General features: G+C 38.3%; 2 protein-coding genes across 2 annotated transcripts in view; one reads left to right on the forward strand and one right to left on the reverse strand.

The window, feature by feature from the left end:
* The window catches only part of LOC129756078 (RNA polymerase II-associated protein 1), an 85790-nt gene that overhangs the window by 2698 nt on the left and 64692 nt on the right, over window positions 1-18400 (forward strand). The window lies entirely within an intron of this gene.
* On the reverse strand, window positions 127-12135 carry LOC129756081 (pheromone-binding protein-related protein 6-like). Its single transcript, XM_055752831.1, has 3 exons — window positions 11885-12135; window positions 409-709; window positions 127-343 (listed from the first exon to the last, which is right to left on the reverse strand). The coding sequence occupies exons 1-3, from the start codon at window positions 11942-11944 to the stop codon at window positions 243-245; spliced, it is 462 nt and encodes a 153-aa protein (XP_055608806.1). The 5' UTR covers window positions 11945-12135; the 3' UTR covers window positions 127-242.

The following is an 18400-nucleotide window of genomic DNA, read 5'->3' on the forward strand; positions in this document are numbered from 1 at the left end:
GAATTGAAATTCTAAGTCGGAATTCAGCATGTCGGCAGTCGAAATCTGCATGTTTTAGCGTAAATTTTTTTAAAAGAAGAAATTTAGAATTAAAACAAATATACATTACGAGGAATTTATTTAGAGATGAGCAATATCAGTGAGAATTTCCCCTGTACCTCATTATTTATTTATTTTTTGACTATCCTGTACGTACTTGAAAAAATAACTCAAACCCCAATTCTATTGGTTGTAATACAAATTTAGTCAGCCATCAGTAGGTGACAAAATTTCACAACCTCATCGTGTGCTCCCAGGAAACATTTTGCTGCCTCGTAAGCTGTATCACATGGATCTTCCATAACTGCAATAAATAAATGTAAATGTTTGAAAAGTTAAAACGTAGAACTCATTAAAGAGTTCACTTACTAGCATGCCCATTGCAGGAATCGGACAGGTGCAAAAACGCCTCCCTCATGTCCGAGTTCGGTGCCAGCGGAGCCATCCGTTCCGGTTTGATCTGACCGGTGGCCTTGTCCAGGACCGTGGTTTTCTCAAACAGACAGTGCATGTAGCACTTGACGCCCCGATCGTTGTGTAGCGTTCCGTCCATGCACTGACTTAGCGTATCTTCCTGGGCACCTGATTCGGCCAGACAGATTTTGTGCAAAATTTGGGCCGGCTTTTTGTACCCCGCCGGGAACTCCCAGGTGTCCTTGATGGCGGCTACCTATGCAGTGAAATGTGGAGAAAATGTTTTTGAATTTCAATAAGTTTTTTTAGGCGCTTAATTTAAGTCCACAAAATATAAAGAGTTTTTTTTTTTAAATATACAGAATAACACATTTTAATATTCTTCCAAAGATTTGCAAAACATAAACATGGAAAAAATTATCTGAAATTTGGCAGATATATTTGAAAACGTTTTTGGGAAACAGTTTCGAAAGGTTTGGTTGTGAACGGAAAATAGTCCGAAATTTAACCCTAAAGGGTGATACGGTCAAAATTTGGTCAAGGGAAAACGCGTGTAAATCGGTGAAATCGTTTATTTAAAAAATCAAATGAAATTTATTTTTCAAGTTTAATTAGTATAAAATTTAGGAAAAAATATTCAGTTAAGCTTCCGCTTTTCGAAATCCGAATTGCCGGGCCTTACCCCTGCCATCAGATTTTGTACAGCCACCTTGTCCACCTTCTTCGCCGCAGAAAGCCAGTTTGCCTTGAACTGCTACTCGACCTTAGCAGTTTTTTTGTTCTTCTTTAGGTTCCACTTGACAATACCCCAGTATTTCTCAATTAGGCGGAGCTCTGGCGTGTTGGGAGGTTCTTGTCCTAGGGAACCATCTGCACGTTGTTGGCGGCGTTCCACTCCATGGCAAGATGCGAAATCCAGCCAAAACAGTACGGAACAACCGTGTTTCTTAAGGAAAGGCAGCAGACGTTTATTCAAACACTCTTTCACGTAAATTTCTTGGTTGACAGTCCAGGAAGCTATGAAAATGCCGCTTTTCAAGCCACAGGTACAGATGGCTTGCCAAACCAGATATTTCTTCGCGAACTTTGACAGTTTCATGTGCTTGAAAATATCTGCTACCTTTCCCCTTCCTTTTGCCGTATAAAACTCCTGTCCCGGAAGCTGCTTGTAGTCGGCTTTGACGTAGGTTTTGTCGTCCATTACCACGCAGTCAAACTTCGCCAGCATCGTCGTGTACAGCCTCCGGGATAGCGCTTTGGCCGCCGTATTTTGTTTATCATCGCGATTTGGAGTCACTACCTTCTTGTAAGTCGATAGTCCGGCTCGGTTTTTGACTCGATGCACGGTTGTAGACGATACACCCAGCTTATTTGCGGCATCTCGGAGAGAGAGGTTAGGGTTTCGCTTGAAACTACCGGCAACTCTCTTTGTCGTCTCAGCGGCTTCCGGTTTGCGATTTCACCCGATCCAGACTTTCTGGCTGTCGACAAACGTTCCCCAAACACTTTAATTACATTTGTAACGGTTGATTTGGCAACTTTTAGCGATTTTGCCAGCTTTGCATGCGAGTAGCAAAATTTTGATACGCTGCTCTTCTTCCTTGGACAGCATTTTGACAACTGAAGAGTGAATTCCAAAATCAAAATAGAAGCAACATTGTACACACACACCTTCAAAATGAGGAATGTTCAGGTTTTTTAAATGCAAAATTGAAAGAAATCGTCAAGCTGATATTGACCAATTTTGACCGTATCACCTTTTAGGAGAGGGGTTGTTTTGTTGCAGTTGCTTGTGAAGTCCATAGATGGCATGAGTATATGCTATGAGTAATTCTGAGTAATTTGGAACGTGTTTTGAGTAATTATACAAGCTTATTCTTGAGCATTTCATTGGAATCTATCAGTTCTTAAATTGACTCAGCCCAACAAAGTTGATCTACTGCCATTTTTTTTTTCAAAATAATACCTGATCTCGACATGTTATGCCTTTTTTCTAAAGTCATTTGGCCTAAAAATTAAATCCCGATTCCTCCCCTGTGTACAGTGATAAAAAATGTGAAAAACGTGATGGTTGCTCGTAACTTTGTTGTTTTACATTTCATCTTCTAGGTGTCTTTCAAAGCAAAATAGATGTATCTCGCTTGAACACAAATGTATATTTATAAAGGACTAGCTGACCCGGTGTGCTTTGCTACACCTTCCAAAAATTGTTGAAATGTGTGGTACCTAGTTATTTAACTTTTCATTTATTTGCAGAAATTTTTTTAATTCATTTTCAAAATCATTCAAATGTTTTTTCAAAATAAAATGGCTACTTTTTTTATTTTGTAATCTTTTTTTTTAAATCCGTGTTTAAATCGTATTTATGACTCTGGATTTCTTTGCATTATTAGTGTATAACTTATGAGAAAATAGAAATGGAAATGGAAACTTAGTTATCTCTTTTTAATGTGGAGAGGGTCTCAAACTATCATAGAAACATTTTTTGTAACAAAATAACGTCACGGGACACTTATTTTACCTATATATTTGTTCTCGAATTATTATACAAATTGTGAGAGTGATCACCTCCCCCATTCCTATATCCCTAATGGAAGGAAGGGCGATCTTATAACATCAGAAAAACACTTCTTGTATACTAATCCTATCCCATGTCATATATGGCTCCATTCTCGATAAGTTCTCGAGTTATTCAAGAAATGGGTGACTCTCTCCCCACTTTATACCTCCCCTGGCAAGAGAAGGGGGTCTCAAACCATCGAAGAAACATTGCCCGTACAAAAATATGCTCCCATGCAAATTTGGTTCCATTTTTTCAATTAGTTTTCGAAATATTAAAAAAGCGTGTGCGTGAACCTCTTCCCACTTTTTATCGTTCCACTGAATGGATTGGAAGTGCTAAACCACCGAAAAAACTTTTCTTGTGCTCGAATTCTCTCTCATGACAAATTCTGTTCCATTTGCTCGATTGTATGGTTGTTCGCATGTCAGATTTGGTTCCATTTGTTAGATAAGTTCTTAGATTATGCAAAACAATCGTATGTAAGCTTCCGTCTTCCCTAATTGTATCCCCAATTGATGTAGAAAGAATTCTCAAAAAAGCAAATAACCATTTTACGTATCCAAATGCTTTTCCATGCCAAAATTGTTTCTATTTGCTTTATTAGGTTTCGAGTTATGCGAAAAATTGTAAAGATGCCCCCTCTCTCCTTCCTATCAGCCCACTGGAAGGAGGCAGTAGTACCAAATACTCACAGAAACATTCCTTATGCTCAAATACCCTTCGAAGCCAAATTTCGTTCCATTTGCTGGGTGCGTTCCCGAGTGATGTAAAAACTTGTATGAGAGCACCCTCCTCCCTTAAGATTTTCCGACTGGATGAACGAAATATCAAAGAAACATTTCTCGTAAGCAAATACCTTCCCACGCCAAATTTGGTTCCAATTGCTTGATTAATTTTCCTGTAATAGTGCAAATTGTAACAAAGCCCCCTCCCCACTTTTTATCATCTCACAAAAGAGAGGGAGGGGTACCAAATATTCATAGAACTATTTATCGTACCCAAATACTCTTCCAAGCCAAATTTGGTTTCATTTGATAGAATAATTTTCAAGTTATGCAATAGAAAAGGTATGAAAGCTTCCCTCCTTCTTTCCTGTATTTCCACTGGAAGGAGAGAGGAGTCTGAAATAATTATAGATCAATTACTCGTATTCAACTACCCGCCCATGCAAAGTTTGGTTTCATTAGCATTTTACAGTGTTTCATAGACAAGATCATTATGATCAAATTGCATATAGTGCGAGCCGGCGAAAAATGCCGATTGTTCAAAAGTATTATTTTTATGCATTTTTTTTTTCAAAATATAACTCTTAAAGCTTATATTACGGTCACGGGTAATTCATAAGAATTTTTGAAAACAGTGATTATATTACAGAAATTTACCATATGCTGATTTTTATTAAAGAACAGAGGTGTTTGAAACAAAGTGTAAAGATTTTGTTTTATCGGAAAACCTATATTTAACACATTAAGGATCGCAAAAAATCTAAGCACCAAAACACCAAAATTTGGGATTCCCAATCTCAGAAATGGGGCCAATTTTACAAATTTATTATCTTTGAGTTATCGAAAGTGCTATACAAAATTATGTAGAATAAAGTTTCTTTAAAAAAACACATCACATTTGAGTATTTCTTCTCAGTGAAGTGCATTCGCGTCAACCAAAAAAACGAGATATCTCGTACCTATTTGGTCCGCAATGTGTTAATATGATAAACAGTTGTATCGTAGTAGAACTCTTTGTTTTAATGACACATTTCATATTAATGATTCAAAACAACTTCAAATAAGTTAATTCAAGTAACAAATAAGGAAATTTTTAAATCAAAATATGAGCAATCATGTGTTTTATTTGTTTTAAAAATCTTGTTTGAATGTATTTTATAAACTATGTTACACCCTATGCTTTTCAAGAAAATAGATCAATTTTTAAGACGTGAATCTAGTTCAAAAACTGTTTTGGTTTCATCGTGTGAAGTTAGGTCAGTAATTAAGTGATGTGTTTCGAGTTGATTTTATCTATGGAACTACAAAGGTTCCAAACTTTTTGTTTCTTTCTTCTGAAAATAATTCTTTAATTTTTATTTCATACCGGAGGATAAGTCGTTGAATAGTAAATCAATAGTTTTTAATCCAAAACTAATTTCTGTCAATCATATACGCAATTTCAGACTTGTAAATAATTTCCATGTTCTGTTGTTTCAAAATTTTCTTATGGCAATGGCACCAAGTTCGGCCTGGTTAAACCTAACCAAATATTTGTTAAAAAGGTTCAAAATCTTAAATTCTAACATAAAATAGAAGGGAAGCCCTAAAACTCGTAACTATGCTTGGCATTAATTGAAAGTTTATTCATTCAAAGTATTTATTTTTTCTGAGCCGTTTCTTTATTAAATATTCAACTATCAAACTCCTCTCTAAAGTGAACGACGAATCCCTAACTTAACTTCATATACGCAGATATCGACCCGTAATCGAAGTTCCAATTTCTTATGGTTTTTCAATTACACATGGGTAACATGTAATTTCAATTATGTACAATTTTATAGTTTTTTAGTTGCTCGAAGTTTCGAGATTAATTTTTCAGAACATGGTTTTGGTATAAATTTCAATATTTTTCAGTTACCCTGGAGCATTGAATTTACTGAGCAGCTAAGCGAAAAATTCCCGATTTCTTGAAGGAATTCTCGAATTTTTCCCGCAATTTTCCGATGGATTTTAAATTCCGACTTTTTCCCGCATTTCCATTTGCATTGTAAATACAATAAAATTCATCTTCCATAAGTCATAAATACAACGAAAATTATTCACTTTATTAGATTGTAACTTGCTATAGGAAAAAACCTGTCATCGACGCAATCAATTCATTGTACTTTAATAACTGCCAGACACACTTTCGTGATAGACTGATACATAACAGAAATAAACTATGAGAACCTACTACAGAATTATCAGGCAAAAAAAATACTCCAGACAACATAATCGTTTCTAGCTTTCCTTTTGGAGCCGTCTGGAAAATAGTGGGTCCAGGTTTAATTTTAAGCCTCCCACAATAGAGTTTTCCATTCGAGAACCTCTCTCTTTCCTGGGAACTGTCAAAGACAGGCTTCTTCAGAGATAGCAAAAATAGCAACAATCGATAACGACAGAAGAAGGCTGCCTAGTGAGTAACAAGTGCTTTTCGAAATTCAACAGTCAATCAACAAATTTCGGGTTCAAGTGTTGGTGATGAATAAATAATTTATCAGTTTCTATGAATGAGTTTCCTATTGTTTTTTTTTGTAGATATTGACGATAGATGCCTTCCCAATTAGAGCCTTTCAAAATTATTTTCAATCAAATCACGAAAAGTGACTGAATGAACAATCAGTACTCTTTTATCGTACAAATTTTATTTTAATTTTCTTAAACGAATGCTGAGGTTTTACACGATAATCGAGAAATTTCGTTTTATGGTATGTTGTGCATTTATCAGTTATTGCTATTCAAAATGTCGATTTTGTCTACTAGGTAATTGGGTTTCCGGTATTTGATGTATGTATTTACAAATTCCAGATGAATTTCTGGAAAATGATCCATTATTCTATTACCACGCGTGGCATTTGGCAATAAAAAAAACTGGATTTTCGAATCCCTCCAAATTCCACCTGTAGTGTAAACCTTAGGACGAATTCAGCTGCAACCGACGACAACTTACAACGGTTCCCGGTAAGTTGGGATCGCATTGCACAGTTCGCGAAAACTGCAATTTTTCTTGTGAATTAAACTGTCATTCAAACTGCTGCTGCTGCTGCGGTCTAGTTTGAAGTGGCTTCTTCTCTCGGGGGTACATTTCACAGCCGGATTTGAAATATTCAAATAGAAATCCCATTCTGCCGGAACTCTTTTGATTGATTTGGCGAATGATAATTGTTTTCCGGAAAAAGCCGTATACCAATGGGATTTGTAAAAATCGTTTTTTTTTATATTTGTAAGCTTAGTCAAGCTTAATATCCTTTTCAACTCACCTTCGTGATTTTGAGTTCAAATTTAAACTTATTAGATAAGAAATGAAATGAAAAATTCTTCTTTTAAATTGCTTATAAAAAAGTTACCTAGAGTAGAAGTTTTTAGCTTCGTTTTGTCGAAAATTTCGATGTAAATTGAATTTTTAATGTTTCAAGGAGTTCTAACCCAAAATTTTGAAACAGATTTAGAGGTGTTTAAATGAAAGAATAATGCGTTATTCCGTTGCTTTGCATATTATGCAGATATTCTTCCAAAATCCGATAGAAATTGCAATTTTCAGCCGAAGGTCGTAAAATTCATCAGAGCACAACTCTTGATCCCGATAACAGAGTGTTTTTTTTAGACATGACATGACATGAGTAAAAGCCCAGATTGATAGCGATTGTTCTATTGGACCATTTCTGTCAAAAATAAAGGTTGTCATTACGATTCGGTTCGGTTTCAATACGAAATCGGTCCGTTTTTTTTTGAAAGGGCTTGCGTCGTTCAAAAAATTGTTTCATTTTCGCGATTTCGGACCAAAACGATTTCGGACCGATCCTTCTGATGAAAGGATGAAAATCGAGCTCGATTTTCATCCTTTTTTCCGATCTAAGAGGTTATGAAAATGCAAAGCAAGGTTGTCGTAATCACAGAAAAACTTGTAATTCTACTGAATTTTAAGAATCGTATATTCATCACAGAATGTGTGTCACAAATCACAGAATTAAAAAAAAAACACATATTTCAGGGTTTTTTTATAAAAACTTTTCCATGTTTTCACTGCCGAGTTCTCAAATCAAACGCAAAATGTTTGCAAACTGTTGAATAGAAAATATGATTTAAATATGGAAACATTCGTTCACAATTCAATAGAAATTGCGTTATTGGTTCAAGTCAAAAATGTAATACTTCGCGTAGCTTTTGATGAAGCCTATAAAAGTTTTCAAAAACTTTACACATCGTAGTTTTACTTTTCAAAAATCGTCCTGCCAAATTGCAATGCTTTGATTCCTAAGTTGTTGATGTTTGAATGGTGAAAGTCGTACCTAAATATTTAACACTAATTCGTCCCTGAAATTTTTACCCGTTATAAACCCTGGAGTGTCTATTTGACACATTCTATCCAAAATCCACAAACCGTAACAAACTGCTTTATTCTATCCCCCTAAAGGCTTTACGTAATATTTGAATGATCCCTTGAGTGAAAATGCCCTGAGAATCGATTAGAAAAAATACCGGACGAGCATTCGAACGGAGATATAATGCCTTTTCAACTCTTAATTCCGCTATATTTTGTAAATAATCCACCAAAAGCCTTATTTGGACTTGAACATTTTGAACAAAAATACCTTTCTTGTGTGATTATCCCCGAGAAATCGAATGATGGTTGTTTGAGGTACCGCAAGCTTCGGAAAATGGAGATATCTCTGATTTTACCCTCAATTCTCCTACATTTGTTCAATTCATTAGAAAAAAAACCACCCGGACTTAAAATTTTGAACCAAATGTGTCCCATCGTGTGTGATTATTTTCGAGGAGTCGAATGATGGTTGTTTGGGGCACCGCACGCTTTGGAATGAAGTTATGACTGATTATCCTAAATTTCCCTACATTTTTTTTTTCAAATAGTTCAGATAAACCATGTTCGGATTTGAATATTTTGAAGCAATTGACACCTATCTTAAGTGATTTCTTTTCTCCAAAGTTTGGAATAGTAGCTTAATGAAGCACCAACCGATTCGGGAAATGAAATTATCGCTGCTTTTAACTTCAATTCCCCTACATTTTTAATAAATTAATTCAGAAAAAAAGGATGTCCTGACTTAAATACTTCGAACCAAATGAGGCCTATCTTGTGTGATTTTTTTTCCCGAGAAATCGAATGAAATCGTTTGAGCCACCGCACGGATCGGAAAATGAAGTTATGGCGGTTTTACCCTAAAGTCCCCTCTATGTTCCAAATAATATGGAAAAAGCATGTGCGGACTTGAAATTTTTTAACTAAATCAGATCTATGTTGAAGGGTTTTTCCGAAAAATCAATGATTACTGTTTGAAGCACCGCACGCATTGGGAAATGGAGTTATGGCTGCTTTACTCTAGGTTTTTCTACTTTTTTCAATTAATCTAGAAAAAAGCATGATTTGAGGGTAAAATTAGCTATTACTCCATTTCCCGATACGTACGGTGCTTCAAACAGCTATCATTCTATTTCTTAGAAAAAACCTCTCAAGATAGGTCTATTTTTGTTCAAAATTTTAAAGTCCGAACATGCTTTTTTTTCTTAACTATTAAAAAATGTAGTGGAATTAACGGTAAATCAGCCATTACTCCATTTTCAGAAGCGTGTGGTGGCTCAAATAGCCTTCATTCGGTTCCTCGAAAAAATCACTTAGGGTGTCATTTGGTTCAAAATTTTCCATTCCGAACATGCTTTTTCTGAACTATTTGTATTATGTAGGGGAATTGAGGGTAAAACAGCCATAACTTTATTTTCCGTTGCCTGCGGTTACTCGAACAGACTTCATTCGGATCGTTGTAAAAAGTAAATAAGATTAGTTGCATTTGGTTCAAAGTTTTCAAGTCCAGACATGGTTTTTATATTAAAGTGAAAAAAATTTAGGGGAATTGGCGCACAGCAAAAATTATTTCCTGTAAAATTACGCAATTGTCTGTAACAAAAAGGAGCAGGACATTAACCGTAATTTTACAGATCGAAAACATGATTACGTGATATTTAATTTTTAATGTACAACTTTTTTACATGACATTTGCAGTAATAATAAATGAATCTTCGTTAGTTTTCAAGGAAAACAATTTAAAATTACAGGTTTTGTTAATTACAGAAGATTTATTTTGAAGGTTGCAGTTTTCAGTGACACGTAATAGTCAAAATTTTTTTCTGTGTGGTAAAATCTGCGATAACTCCGTTTTCCGAAGCTTAAGGTAGCTCAAACAGCTATCATCCGATTCCTCGGGGAAATCACACAAGCATGATCTTATTTGGTTCAACATTTTCAAGTCTGAATTAGCTTCTCGGTGGATTATTTAAAAAATATAGGGGAATTAAGTTAAAGTTAAAAAGGCATTATATCTTCGTTCGTAAGCTCGTGCGGCTCTTCAATCGATTCTCCAGGCATTTTCACCAAGGTATGTATTTTTTCATTGATTTTGTTCCTGCAGGAGGAAAGATTTTTTGGAAGGAGGAAAGTGTTTTTTGGCATTCTGTATTTGAATCTTTTGTCAGATTGTTTCTAATACCTCTAGTTTTTTTTTTGACGTTTGAAAAATCGGAAAAACATCGCAAATTAGTCAACGTAACATATTGGTTTAGTATTTTAAATTTATATTTATTATCTCTCAAATTATTCATTTTTTTCAGATAGACGTGTTCTAAATCTAACGTCACTTTCAAACATACTGATAAAATTGTGCTAAATTTTGATGAAATGTGTTGTGAAACGTGTTGGGTAACGTAACAGACCAAAAAAATTGTAACCAAGTACTTGAAGCGCCATACAGCGGCCAATCCGAGAACTTAGTTTGCAAATCATCATGACTTAACTTGAAAAAACAATACTGGGGCACATTGTTTCAAATGTAGATTTCAAATCAAACAAAAAGCCAGCGTAAAACTTTTTTCCTGTTTGAGTTAAATATAAAGCATAAAGCTGTTTATTTTACCAGTCATCTTGACTCCAAAATTTTGGATTGTCGCTGTTTTTCAATAAAGATTTATTCCATCTTAAAATGATTCAAAATCATGAATCGTTTTCCCTCACGCAATGCACTGAGTGATTCGATAACATTTATCTTTCAATTCACTTTAAAATGTTTGGCATTCATGCAGTTCTTAGTTCAGCCAAGGTATTTCAAGAAGTGCGTTTTTTTCATCTACATTTTCTTTCAACTCTCCATACCACAAACACATCATTCAGAAAACTTTGAACTCTCGCCGTCGACCCAACTGCGGCGACATTCGCCCCAGCCAAAACACAACAAAATAGCATTTGCATATTTTTCCAAAAACCCTAGCATCTTTTTTTTTCTTGTTTGCGGATTAATCAAGAGTTTTTCCCGAATTTCTCCGGAGCAATTCCTCTAGAGGGGTTATATGAAATTTTTGATTTACTTTTTCATAAGTATACTTATTCGATAGAATTGTTATAATTTATGATTTAAAGATATCTCATGAAACAAAATTTTAAGTTAACTTTACGTTTTGCCATCCTGGTTTCGAATTTCGGCATTCGATTTGAAACTTCTATTGCAAATCTTCTTATTTGACGATCGAAAAGTAAATACGGAATTCTAGGAATGTTGGGAGCTCAGGATTTGCGGGATCGCTTTTGCTCACTTTTACCCTGATTTGCCGTTTACAAGTTTCAAATATCTTTGTACGTTAGGGTTGTTCACATCCTTACTTGAGATAACTTTTCTCTCGGCAAGTCTTTCATTTTCATGTTACAAAATAACTAATCAATTTTTGTTATTTTAAAATTTGTATTTTACATTTGAGAGTAAACTAGACACTATGTAATTTTCCTCAGTTATCATTCGGCAAACATTTTTTTCTTACTGCTTGAACTGAGTTAAGTATTCATATCTTCGCTGAAGTGTCTAGCTTCACAGTTTTCCATCGCCCGAAAATCTACATTTCGTCAGCATTTATTCACTTCCAAACCCGAAAATTCGGCAGACTTCCCTATTCAACTGTATCCACGTGTAGCAAAACCACAATGCCAGCAAATTGAAAACTTTTGTTCGTCCCACTCACTTTTGCTCTGCCAGAAAAGCCAGCGGGAAAACTCTAGGAATCGTAATACGAACGACATTCCATGACCGGTCGAAGTTCGTGGGAAGAAAGATTGAAAACTCACCCAAGAATCGATTAAGCTCAATCCAACCGTGGCCAGAAAGGCAGGAAGCAGCAGATTCATGACGTAACCAACCTTAACCTCGGGATCGGAATGATTTAACGTTTTGATGAGTTTTTTTTTTGACGAAACTCGACAACTTGTTCAAACTTCAGATTTCGGCAAGCTAGGGTCTGGGAAATGGCAGCTGGAAAACGATAACGTCCGAAGGGTTCGATCAATGGGATTCTTATGAATCTCGATAAACTTTTGATGACAAATTGATTGCACTCTTTTTATACCGGAGGAGGGAGAACGAGGGTTTTGCAAAAGGGCCTAGGCGATGTGCGAAAGTGGTAATTTATTCATCTCCGAAAAAAGTCAGGTTCATCGTTTCGATATGCAGCGGGTCGCGGCCCGCTTTTCAAGTAGTTTGACATCTAACGACCGACTTGGGGGAGGTTTGGGGCGATGATTTAGCATATCTTGATGCTTGTAATGTTTGAAGAGAGGGAAGGAAAACATTCTAATGAAGATACATTCAGATACTTACATGAAAACTAGGGTGTCCATTTGCATGATATCTGGGAATCTGGGGGCTTAACCCTCCGAATAATAGATTAGAGTGTGGAGAACAAACTTTTGTATGGGGCTAAATATAAAAAATCATGTTGAAAGGTTCCGCAAACACGATCTTTGGAAAACAGTCCACTTTTTAAATATTTGATTTCAATATAATTCTAGATCCTAAATTTTTCACTAAATTTGTATATCTCATATTTTTTTCAATTTTGTTTTAATTTCAGAGTATTCGTGAAAAATATAAAAAAAATGATGCAAATTTGTATCACAATTTAAATTTAACTAACCATTTTCCACATAAAAAATGTTTTTTGTCCGTCAATTTTATATTCAACTGACCAAAATGTGTACCTAGCATAATTTTTTTTAAGCCGATGCCATCACAAGTTGCGAATATTTGTGCACGTAAACTTTGCTGAACAAAGTATATTGTTTGTATCGTCGAGTCAATCCTTTCTTATTAATAATCACATTACTTTGAATATTAAGGATATTTTTCATTTAATTCACCCAATTCGACTTAATCAATACCTACTTGAAGATCGAATCACTTGCAAAACTGAGTTGATTTAAGAGAAATATCAGATATGCCAAATTTGAGCTGAATCTGACGACGGGAATGATGGAGTACATCAAAGTAATCATTTGAATAAACAAAACACGTCCGTAGGCGGGTATAAAAGGGGGGGAAATTTTAGAAAATAAATTATTCAATAAAACAAAACAAAATCTACATTGTACCATTCAACAGAACAGTTGTTCTTATTTATCAAAAAGTACCTCTAACAGGTTATGGGCCTGCGCATTGAAGGAAGTTGAAATGGAAAGAAATTGAATAGCGAAGCTCACTAATGATAACTACGACTCCTGGAAGTTGGAGGTCGAGTTCCTGCTGGTGAGGGAAAGTCTCTGGAGGTACATTTAGCCAGGGGTGAAACCGGAAGCTGCTGCCGACAATCGAAACGTTGCTGAAGTCGTTGCGGACGACGATTGGGTTGCTGCTGAGCCGCAGCCAATACGGGCACATCCGGTATGGGAGAACCTTAAGCGGCAACACGAAATTAAGACCCTTAGTTCCAAGGTCCACATCTTGAAGAAGATTTGCGACCTGAAATACGAAGAAGATGACGACGTCGAGGAGCACTTACTCGAGTTCGAGGGTCTTTTTGAGAAGTTGGCGAATTCTGGAACCGTTCTGGCTGACGATCTGCAGGTGATTTTGGTTTTCCGTAGCCTACTGAGTATCTTCGATGCCCTGACCACGACGTTGGAGAATCGATCAGCTGAAGAGTTGACACTGGCTTTGGTGAAAGACAGGATTATCAACGATGTCCAGAAACGTCGCGAAGCTGTTAAGGTTGGTCCATCAATCCTGAAGGTGCAGACCAAAAGTTGTGACAATCTAGACATCCTTTGCTACTTCTGCGGTAAATCTGGTCATCGAAAACGAGATTGCCCGGCGTGGCTCAAAACTAAGAAGACTGCACGCACAAAAATCGAGCGAAGGTGTTTTCCAAGACAACTTAGAAGGCAAAATTTATATCGAGTGGTAACGAAGATTTACGTTTTCCGTACGGGGTGTCCGGAATTGGATCGTCGATTCGGGTGCAAGCTCGCACATGTGTGCCGATAAGAATCTGCTCCATGAGATGGAGTCGAACCGAAGTATTCCGAGGACGGTAACGGTTGCTGATGGCCAACAAGCAGTGGTCGAAGGAGTTGGCTCATGTAAAATCCTTTGCTATGGTAGCCAAAGTACCGAAAATACTATGACGTTGGACGAGGTCCTCTATGTTCCTGATCTGCATATGAACCTGGTTTCAGTTGGTAAGCTTGTGCAGAAAGGAACCGAGGTATTCTTCAATCAAGACGGTTGCACCATTTCGAAAAATAGTCGTATCGCAACCACGCCTCAACACAGAAACGGTTTGTACCACATCCAGATGGTGGAACGGGTCAATGCAGTCACGGACCAGTGCAACAAGAAAAATTGCGTGCACGAATGGCAGCGCAAGTTGGGTCATCGAAACATTGACGACATCAAGCGGTTGGTTATTCTGAGTTCTGGCATGGATTTACACGATTGTGGTAATCAAATTACTTGCAAGGTTTGTTTCGGCGGCAAACCCGTTTCCCAAGAAGGCACAGAGGTCATCAAAACAAATTCTGGATCTGATTCATAGCGACTTGTGCGGGCCAATGAACACGGCGACGCCTGCAGGACGACGGTACTTCCTTACTCTTATCTACGATGACAGCCGCTACACTCAGCTGTATTTTCTGAGCAAGAAGTCTAGAGCGTTGGAAGTTGTCCAAGTTCTTGTCCGTGAGATGAAGACACAATTCGGCCGGCCGCCGAAAGTGATCAGGTCCGATCGAGGTGGCGAGTTCTTTCAATGTTATAGAACCTGATCGAATTACATGGAGCTCAGGTGGCCCTGAGGTCCGATCAGGATCTTTATTATTTTATACAGATGGATCCAAAATGGACAATGAAGCTGGTGCAGGGGTAACAGGTCCCGGCGCAAATGTATCGATATCGATGGGAAAGTGGGTGACAGTTTTCCAGGCCGAAATCTACGCTATTCTCGAATGCACAAACCTGTGTTTAAAAAAAAAATAGGCAAATGCAAATATTGCAATTTTTTCAGACAGCCAAGCTGCACTTAAATCATTAAAATCACTTAAATGTACGTCAAAACTAGTATGGGAATGTATTGAGGCACTTGAAAAACTTGCACAAAACAGTTTAGTTACTCTATATTGGGTGCCAGGGCACTGTGGCATTGAAGGCAACGAAAGAGCTGACATGCCAGCTAGACAAGGCTCTTCAATTCCGTTCTTAGGTCCTGAACCTTTTTGCAGCGTGTCTCGTTGCTTTTTAAAAATGGAAATAAGTAATTTAGAAAAAAAAGCATGATTGAAAGAAACTGGAAAAACGTTGAAGGAGCAAGACAATCGAAGCGAATGATTGTTCCAAATATTTACAAATCGAAAAAGATTCTAACATTAGCAAAAATAGATTTGGAAACTTTTAAAGGATTGGTTACAGGACACTGTGAATGTCTATATCATCTAAAGCTAATGGGAAGAAGTCAATCTGACATTTGTCGTTTTTGTCAGTCTGAGAAGGAAACATCGGAGCACCTTCTATGTGAATGCCCATGTCTTATATCAAAAATAACTAATCTACTCGGTAAAGGAATATTAGATCCTTCTGATGTATTTTCTTTAGGTTCCAGTAAGGTTGTTAACTTCATTCGTGTTGTTCTTCCAAATTGGAAAAATGCTGATCAACAAGAAAGTGACACATCTGTAATCAATCAGAGTGATCTATCTTGATAAGCTATAGTAAATAGGAGACAACCACAAAAGATCTAACAACTGGTCGCAGTGGTAGGGACCCGACAAAAAAAAAGGTGGCGAGTACAGAGGGCATGCGATGGCTTCCTCAGGAGTTCCTTAGGAGCGAAGGAATCCCTCAGCAGTTTACAACAGCATACACTCCTGAACTGAACGGTATCGCGGATCGAATGAACCTTTCGCTGGTCGAGAATGTTGAGATGACTAGGTCTTTGTTCCTGGAAGCTGGCATGGAGTACCGCTACTGGGGTGAGGCCATCAACACGGTCAATTATCTCCAGAACAGATGACGCCATATGAAATGTGGCATGGACACAAGCCTGATGTGGAGCATCTACAAGTTTTTGGTACAAATGCGCTTGTGCTGATCCCGATAGTTACCAGACCAAAATTGGAGCCCAAAGCGAAGAAGTTGACATTCAGCAGACAGTAATCAGCAGAGATGTCCGGTTCCTTACGATACAAGATGGTTCTTCAAAGAGGCTAGAATCTGAAAAACCCGAGGTCCAAGATGAAGATCTGCCACTGATGGTGCTCAATACGACTGGCACCGTAGAACAACGCATTGATGAAGACAACGATTTCCGAAGTTTAGGTGATACCAGTGGCGACGATGATGGTCCGCTTGAAGACGAGAATGGTGGAGCCACTCGATCTTGAGGAGAAGCAACCGAAATCTACTGAAAAGGTTGCGAACAGCAGAAACCGGCGTTCCGAATGATCAACAAAGGGTATCCTACCGAAGCGGTTTTAAGTGATGGTCGCTCAAGAATTGTCGAATGATCCTAAGAACTATCAGGAAGCCTTGGATGCTCCGAACAGAGAACTCTGGAACGCAGCCTTATCCGACAAACTCAAATTATTACATCAGACCGGTGTCTGGGAACTTGCTGCGTTACCGCCCGGGAATAAGTTCATTAGTTGTCGATGGATCTTCAAGAGGAAGGAAGACGAATTCGAAAGAACGATCCGGTACAAGGCTCGTTTGGTGGCATAAGGTTTCAATCAACGCCATGGCTTGGATTACGAGATTTTGCTCCGGTAGTTAAGCAAGCTACGTTAAGCTTACTGCTGACCATTGCTGCTAGTCGTGGAATGCTGGTGAAACACGTGGACGTGAAGACGGCCTATCTCAACGGAGATTTAGATGAAACCATCTACATGAAGCCCCCGCCTGGTGTCTCTGCTGCAAAGGGACATGTGTGCCATCTGCTTAAAAGCCTTTACGGTCTAAAGCAGTCGGCACAAATGTGGAAAATCAAGCTAGACGATGTTATGCAGAAAGCTCGATTCAAACTGTCGGAAGCAGATCCGTGCCTCTATTTATTATTTTATTTTATTTACATAGTATTCCGTCTCACGACATAACTTGACGAACATAATTCCTAAAATTCACTCGGTCCATGGCAACCGTTCTCCAATTCCTCGGGCACCCCACGTTCGCCAGATCACGCTCCACTTGGTCTAACCACCTCGCTCGTTGCGCCCCCGCTCGTCTTGTTCCTACCGGATTCGTAGCGAACACCTGTTTTGCAGGACAGTCGTCCAGCATTCTCGTAACATGTCCCGCCCAGCGTATTCGGCCAGCTTTCGCCACCTTCTGAATACTGGGTTCGCCGTAGAGTCGCGCGAGCTCGTGGTTCATCCTTCGCCTCCGTGCCTCTATGTTGGGAATCAAAACGAGAAGCTGGCCTACATCATCGTATCTTTATGTGGACGATATGTTGGTCGCAACATCCAGCAAAGCCGAGTATCAACAGACGAATTTCCAGTTAACGCCTCTTGGAGATGTGTAGCAGTTCCTGGGTATCCAGAAGGTCCGATCAAGGAAAGGTTTCGATCTGGGTCAAAAGGCATACATCGAGAAGCTGCTGGAGAGGTTCAACCTGAGCGATGCGAAAGGGTCGAGAATTCCGATGAATCCCGGCTACATACAACAAAAGGAGAAGACGCAGGATCTTCCCAATTCCGACCAATATCAGAGCCTTGTTGGGAGTTTGCTGTATCTGTGAACACGCGTCCAGCCATCGAGATTTGTGCATCGATTCTCGGAAGAAAGGTGTCAGAACCAACCAAGGCGGAATGGGCGGAGGCAAAGCGAGCCCTGCGGTACCTCAAGGAAACCGTGGAACTTAAGCTACATCTCGGAGGTGACTCATATGAATTAGAAGGATATCCCGACGCAGACTGGGCAAGCACCGTGCAAGACCGAAAATCAGGTTACCTATTCAGTCACGGTGGTGGTACCATTCTGTAGGGAGTCAAGAAACAAACATGCGTGGCTCTTTCTTTAACCGATAGCCCTTGATCAAGGCTGCCAGGAACTACTGTGGTTGCGGAAACTGCTTCATGATTTCGGGGAACCGGTGAAAGGTCCAACTCGAATGAAAGAAGACAATCAGAGTTGCATCAAATTGGTGACCGGATGATGCGGAAAAAGGTCCAAACACGTGGAAACCAAGTACCACATCATCCGTCGAGAGAGAAGGGAAGCGAGAGGAAGCGTAGGGTCTAGGCATGGTTGCCACGTGTACAGTTTTAATTTTTCGTCCAGAATCTGTACGTGCAGATGACAGGTTTTTAAAATTTGGTACA

The sequence above is a fragment of the Uranotaenia lowii genome, chromosome 3 (assembly GCF_029784155.1).
Source record: "Uranotaenia lowii strain MFRU-FL chromosome 3, ASM2978415v1, whole genome shotgun sequence".
Taxonomy (NCBI): domain Eukaryota; kingdom Metazoa; phylum Arthropoda; class Insecta; order Diptera; family Culicidae; genus Uranotaenia; species Uranotaenia lowii.